The sequence below is a fragment of the Panthera uncia genome, chromosome X (genome assembly GCF_023721935.1).
Source record: "Panthera uncia isolate 11264 chromosome X, Puncia_PCG_1.0, whole genome shotgun sequence".
NCBI lineage: Eukaryota > Metazoa > Chordata > Mammalia > Carnivora > Felidae > Panthera > Panthera uncia.
The window spans coordinates 13,085,412-13,092,496 of NC_064817.1; the positions used below are offsets into that span (position 1 = coordinate 13,085,412).

The 7,085-nt window shown below is 43.5% G+C and overlaps 1 protein-coding gene across 4 annotated transcripts in view; it reads left to right on the plus strand.

Annotated features, from left to right (window-relative positions):
• The window catches only part of SCML1 (Scm polycomb group protein like 1), a 15,898-nt gene extending 9,362 nt beyond the window's left edge, over nucleotides 1-6,536 (plus strand). For all 4 annotated transcript variants that reach the window (XM_049643530.1, XM_049643527.1, XM_049643528.1 and 1 more), the window contains 4 exons: nucleotides 1,937-2,041; nucleotides 2,670-3,207; nucleotides 3,357-3,505; nucleotides 4,875-6,536. In XM_049643530.1, coding sequence (XP_049499487.1) covers nucleotides 1,937-2,041; nucleotides 2,670-3,207; nucleotides 3,357-3,505; nucleotides 4,875-5,009 — 927 coding nt within the window. In that variant the 3' untranslated portion in view covers nucleotides 5,010-6,536. The remainder of the gene's footprint in view (nucleotides 1-1,936; nucleotides 2,042-2,669; nucleotides 3,208-3,356; nucleotides 3,506-4,874) is intronic.
• Nucleotides 6,537-7,085: the final 549 nt, after the last annotated feature.

The following is a 7,085-nucleotide window of genomic DNA, read 5'->3' on the forward strand; positions in this document are numbered from 1 at the left end:
GCCCGCTGCGCCCTGGCCCTTCCGCAGCTCTCTGGCCAGCTCCCTGCCGGTCCCCACGAACTCCCAACAGCCCAGCCCCCCGCTTCTTCCTCTTCCTTCACGGAGGCGAGGCAGGGTGTGAGGCAGAAATCCCTCCCGGTCCCAACTGCTCTCCCCAGGGCCCACCGAGTAGCCTGGCATGTGTCCTCGGGGCGGCGTCTCCCCTGTAGAGCGAAGAGCTGCACCTGCACGGGGCTCTGCCCCCAGGCCTCTTTCCCTGTGCCGGGACCCCTCCCTTCGTCGGTCACCACCTCCTGGCCCTTCAGCCTCGGTCTGCGTCACTCTGCGCACGTCCTCCCGCAGCTCACCAAAACCTCCTCTTTGGGCCCCCCATCCGTCTTTCTGTCCCCCTGTCTCTCTCCTTCCCTCGAAACGCTGCTCTTTGCGCGTCGTTTACGCTCACTGTCTAACATGTGCCTTCCCGTGTTCTGTTTGGGTAGTTTTGAATCTGCCCTTCCTTCTGCCCTCTATGCCCTGCCATGCATCTTGAGCTAGCGAACACCGGCTCGTCTTGTAATTCTCGGCGTAGACCTCTCTGGAAGGCCTGCCACGACTGCCGGCCTGGGTTCGGGCTTGCTCTTGTGTGCGCTTAGCCTCCCGTTCTTACCTGTGCCGTAGCCATCCGAGTGTAATAATAAATAATACGAATATCAGCGGGTGATTGGGCGCTAGCGGAGCGGTCGGCAGGTAGTATCGTGGTTACGTTCGTAGTAACCTCATACTCCAGCGCCTCACTTTGTCCTCAGGGGAACTCTGAGAGATGCGCTCATCTCGATTCTGTAGGTGAGGAAACTGAAGCACAGAGAAGTTAAGCAACTTGCCCAAGGTCACACAGCTGATAAGCATCAGAACCCAAGCATGTCCCCCTAGCGCCTGCGCCATTTACCTCAGCGTTATAGACCGGTGGGTCTCGCTGGATCACGCAGCAGAACCACCTGGATGGAGGGCTTGTGGAAACAGATCGCCGCCCCCACCCTCAGGGTTCCCCGCTCAGTAGTCTGGGGTGGGAGACGGTGCCTTTCCAACAAGCCAGTAGGCGATGTGGATGCTACTGGCCCCAGACCGCACTTGGAGAACCACTGCTGCGGCTGCCGGTCACTTGATTGAAATCATCCCTCTCCAGCTACAATGGCAGTTTCTTCGGGCAGGATCCAGTGATCTTGTTGTGTTGTGTCGTGTTGTGTTTTCTGTCCATATTGCCGGCACCTAGCAAAGCAGTTCTGACAGGTAGTAGGCCCCCAAGAACTGTTTATTTGAATGAATGGAGGAATGAAGGGAAATGGTTCCAGCCTCCGGCTGAAGTGTATTGTTTCCCTGAATGAAGTTTCTGTGTATTTGAAGAATTCTCAGGTTTTATTAGTCCCGAACCTGGTTGGCCTGTACGGGACATGCACTCAAAGGTTTTGTAAGGGTAACTGTCCATGGCCTGAGTGAAAAATACTTTGAAGCCAGAAGTCACATGTGTTATATCTGGCTCACTGTTCTTTCCAGAGTGGAATGCTCACTGCCTAGGAGTTCGCACCGTCATTCTATGCAGAGAGGCTCTTTGGCCTTTTAGCAGATTTGAAACTTTCTTTCCTAAAATAGCATTCTCCTTGACGTAAACCGACTCCGTCCTAAATGTGGTGGCTTATAAGAATGGTAGTACATTTACTTGCGGGTAGTAAAGCTTCTGAAAACGCCTGTATGGCATGAGTAGTTGAGTAGGAGGCTGGGGCTCCTTATCTCAGCCAGCTCTGCTCTGTGTCACCAAAACCGGGCGTCAAGTGGGAAACGATCTTTCTGATGGCTTCGGAGCTTTCCTTGTTTCTAGTAGTCAAAATTTGGCTTCTTGGTGCTTTTATGTTACTTTTCTTTTGAAATAGAAACTATTAATAGCTTGTATTATATATAATAGGTCATCTATGATGCCATTCAAAACCTGGATAAGAAATTTGATGTCATTGATGGAAAAGTTTCAAAAATCCACCGTTTACGTGTGAAATCAATATGGCAAAATCGCGTGAGTGTTATAAAAATACTTTCTCAGGTGTAATCGACCTCTGGTTTATCATGATGCCAGTCAGTTAGAAATCAGAGAGAACTATTAACTATGAGATTAGCAAGGCTGACTGATATTTGCTGTTGCAGCAGATGGGAGACTAAAACTTTTGGAAAAATGCTAAGGTTTAGGTTTGAGGAAATGTGTGACAATGAATATGTTTATAAGTATAATGTATAAAATTCAGTTAAAATGTAAAGTTGTGAAACAAAAATCATATAATCAACATGGAGCATTCATCTTTAGTAATAATAAAGCTGTGTTACATAAAAAATACAGTAAAACCTTGGATTGCGAGTAACTTGTTCTGCGAGTGTTCTGCAAGACAAGCAGACATTTCTGATAAATTTTAACTTGATAAACGAGCGATGTCTTGTAATACGAGTAGTGTGTGATGCCGAATGTCCCACGGTCACAACTGAGCCAATGGTTCTTGAAATTCGCTTTGCTAAACAAGTGCTTTGGATTGCAAGCATGCTTCCAGAACGAATTATGCTTGCAAACCAAGGTTTTACTATATATTTACTACTTATGTTGTTTCCCTTTTACTCACTGACAGTTGGTTTATGCTGGGTTTGTGTCATTTCAGAAGCCATTTCGATATGCATACAAAAATTACAATTACCTGCTTTCCAGAAAGATCAGGTTTCAGAAAATGAGGAGAAAGGAGACTCCTTCCTTATCTGAACCTAAAAGCTATAGCCCAACTATTCCAGTAGAAAGGCCCAACTATGATTTCCAGAGCAGCTCTCTAGAAACATCTTACCATGCAGAGCCAGAGTCCCCAGAACGGGATCCAGAGTCACTCTACCAGCGGCGGGAATCGCGCATGAGCCGGAGTCCGTCGCTTCTCTCCATCTTCACTACACAGTCATACCGGCCATATTTCACACCCGATCCAGTACAGGAGGGCTCCTCTTGCATACCTTGCTATGATAGCCCAGAGGCCCACAGCACCACCAGTCTCTTCTCACCTCTCCGAGCATCCACGGCGATACCTGAAGGCTCGTTGACACAAGCTGATCCCAGTTCACCAGAGAACCGTGACATGATGGCTTTTCCAAGTTCACCGGAAAATGAGAGCCTCGGCCATACTGCCTCATCCCTTTACATCCCAGGCAACTTTGGTGAGTGTGAAAGGACGCATATTACGAGTAGCACGATTTAACCTATATTCCTCAACATGCTTGATGCAAGACCATTTCTCCCGACCTAACATCTCTTTCAGGATAATGACCAGGTCAGATTTGATTTGTCTTTTTCTCTCCCACTGAAGCTACAGGTTCACCTGTTGGAAATAATCCAGGTGTCCTGAGAGACTTCCCTGCGGACCCTTCAACCTGGTCTGTGGATGAAGTGATCCTGTTTCTGAAACAAGCAGACCCTCAGACACTCACCCCTATCGCTGACCTCTTCAGGCAACATGTAATGTATATTTTGATCTGGTTTTCCTGTCATGATGCTTTGCTTTGCTTTGCTTTGCTTTTTAAAGTAAGCTCTAACCCAACATGGAGCTTGAACTCACGACCCCAAGATCGAGGGTCGCATGCTCTACAGACTGAGGCAGCCAGGTGCCCCTGCCGTAACTCTTTTGAATGACCTCTGTGCAGGCCATTCTGTTGGATACCAATTAGGACAGATGGTGGGAGAACTCTACCAACCAATTTTCCATGTGTGAGAAAGTTGACTTTGCCCAAAGTTAGATCCTTAAAGGCTGGATTTAAATAGGAAGAATGTGACAGGCTGTCCTCCTTGTTGTGATGCCCAGTGAATCCAGCAGCTGATTCCATTTGGCTCAATTCTGTTAACCTTACACGCTTATTGACAATTTGGGATGCTGATACTTTCATGCCATTTACAAAGCCGCATCCCGGGCTAAATTTTTGGAAGTTCTAACTTCTAGTTGTACTTAGTAGAAAAAGTACAGAAGCTGCCTGACAAAGATAGTCTATTAGGGGTTTCAGGTCTTTCCAGACAGTACAGTTTTATTTTTAAACCAGAACTTGTAAAAACCAAATAATATTCTTCAGCAGCATCAGTTGGTCAACTAGTAAAGAATTTGAGGAGGATGCCTTGTGACCCTCAAGTCGTATTTTTATAGTGTTTCCTAAAGAGTGAAATTAGTGGCCACATATTTGATGTAATGTGTTCAGTATGGCAAGGAAATCATTAGTTTTTAGCATCTAATTAGCTTTAGACAACTAACTGATTAGCTTTCAACATCAAAACACCGTATAGCACATTTACAGTTTGTATTGATGCTGACATATTCCAGGCTGTTCTAAGAAAGTGAATGGCCATCTGAAATTCATTTCTACCATTTATAGTGTTTTACTCTTTGTCACAGATATGCAATATTTTATTCAACACAGTATTTAAAGTTAGGTCGTAGTTTGCGGGGCACCTGGGTGGCTCAGTTGTTTAAGTGTCTGACTCTTGGTTTCATGAGATCACGGTTTCGTGAGTTCGAGCCCTGTGTCAGCGGTGCTGACAGCATGGAACCTGCTTGGGATTCTCTCTCTCATTCTCTTTCTGCCCCTCCCCTACTCACGTGGTCTCTATCAAAACTTTCATTAATTAAGCAAATAAGTAAATAAAGCATATTTGTACATGCTTCACTGTACAAATTATATTTGCAATAGTTTTCGTCAGGCCGATGCATACTTTCATAGAGAATACACATCTGGAATGAGCTGCTCTGTAGTTGGTATTGCATGTTCTTATATATAAAGAAATCGCCATTCCGTTAAAAGATGAACAGATGACTAATTATTGTCATTTCCTTCTGTCTCAGGACATTGATGGGAAGGCTCTGCTACTCCTCAAGAGTGACATGATGCTGAAGTACATGGGGCTGAAGCTGGGGACCGCCGTGAAGTTGTGTCACTACATTGATGGGCTTAGAGGAGAAAAACACATTGACAATTGAAAAAATGTTTCTGTACACTTAGCTTGGCCTTCATTTAGGGAGACCAGTGCCATCTTGGGGTAAAACCATTTCCCTGCCCTTTAGAAGTTGTTGTTGTATAGAAGGTTCTTCTACAAACATGTCATATCCAGACTTGCAGGGCTCCGTTACAGTCTAGTCTACTATTTTAGAAGCCATTTAACATGTTAGTATTGGCATATTCAAATTGGTTGTTGGTTCTTTACATATTTTTATTATTTTCATTATATAGTTTACAAATGTACTTCATGCAGGAAACAGAAACACCTCTAATTTCTGTTCATCTTTTTCTGTAGAACCAAAATAGCTGGATCCCAAAGAGAAAATATCAGGGACTGGCAAATTCTGTAATAAAACCCATGAGCCTTCCTTACAAGAAAACTTAAAAGACGCAAATATAGATATCACCTTTCTACAATATTTTATGTTTGTACTGCAAGGTTCTGTTCATATTCTGTCAGCTTCCCAAAAGGGAAAGCCATATAAATTATTTTCCTTTCTATTATTATTTCTACATATGTTATATTTGTTCCTATTTTTAAAAAAAGGCAACCTTATAAGCTTTCTTGAAATATTCTTAGCAGTTTTTGGGTAAATTATAGAGTAGTCATTTTATACAAGAGATACTTATTTTAAAACTTCCATATTTTGCATAAATTTGGACATTGCACCAGGCATTCAATGCTCACATATCTATAAAGGTGTCTATGTCCAGATTTTTAAAAGATGTATATTTTAGTCTGTGTTTATTCCTCATAAGGATACTGTTTCATATTTATATTTTATTCTATATATGAAGTATACGCACAAGTACATCTTTTCTTTTTGAATTTAAAATAGCACTTTGTACCTCCACATAGGTAAATATTAACTATTTAGTGAGATGTTTTTATTCTGTTAAAAATACTCACATTATTTGCCATCACTACTGATACCTCTGACCTTACTCTTCAGGGTTTCCTTCCAGGGAAGTTCTCTGTCTTATGCAATGTTTCTAGTTAATTTGCTTCCTGAGCCAATTATCCTACTAAATTTGGGAAGATATGTTACTTCTGATTGGTCATTTTGAACTTTATTTTAAAAATTAGAACTTTCAAGTGAAACATGTTCATTTTTATTGTTTTGTTATTTATTACCTTGTATAACATTTGATGTAATATTTATAAGCTGTGAGAATTGGTGCTAAGTGTATTAGCCATTTGTTATTAAATGCCAATAAAATGTTCACCGGGGGCAAAAATGTACATTTTCCTTTTAGAAAACCAAGTGTGCTTTATAAACACATGCAATTATTTACTGGGCATCTGTGATTTAAAAGGTGCTTTTATTTATGTTTTTCATTTCTTTTATTTCGTATAAGACCAGATTCTATTTTAAACTTGATTTTCTCTCAAATTGTTTGTGTGAAGATGCCGGTGCCCGGTTGAACAGTCCTCAGGTGTTTGTATGAATACTATGTTTTACAATTTTCGGATTTAAAAATTTAATAAAGTTTAAAAAACACAATAATTAATGTCAGAGCCTCAGACTCGAGTTTATTCGCTTTCACCGCGTGACATTAATGCACACACTTATTAGAGTTGATGAAGAGGCACTCTAGTAAGTTCGTGGGTTTCTGTGTCCAAATACTTGAGTTTTAACACTTGCCCTCGTTCTACATTTAAGCGGATCCCTCGCAGGGGGGCCTGATCTCTCGTAGGGCCTTAAACCGGACCCCGGGGGAGCAGTGCGACGTGACCTCGGGGAGCTTCAGTCATCTGTCCTCAAAACCTGTTGCTCACCGTGGTATTGATGATGGGAACGAACGTGCCAGAAAACGCCAGTGCCCCCGCGCATCTCGTCTGCCCTGAGTTCCCACGTCTGCCTGGCAATTCTGGCTGCTCCTGTGCCACCGGGAGCCCGAAGCCGTTCTGCCTTTGTGCGTCCAGTTCTCCCAGCTTACGGGTGGCCAAGCCTGAGAGGCTGGGGCCTGGGCTCGAGTCGCCTTCGGCGTCTGACCCCTTGTCCCCCTCCCCTGTACTGCTCCATGCCTTTGAACCCAGAAGCTCCTACCGCTGC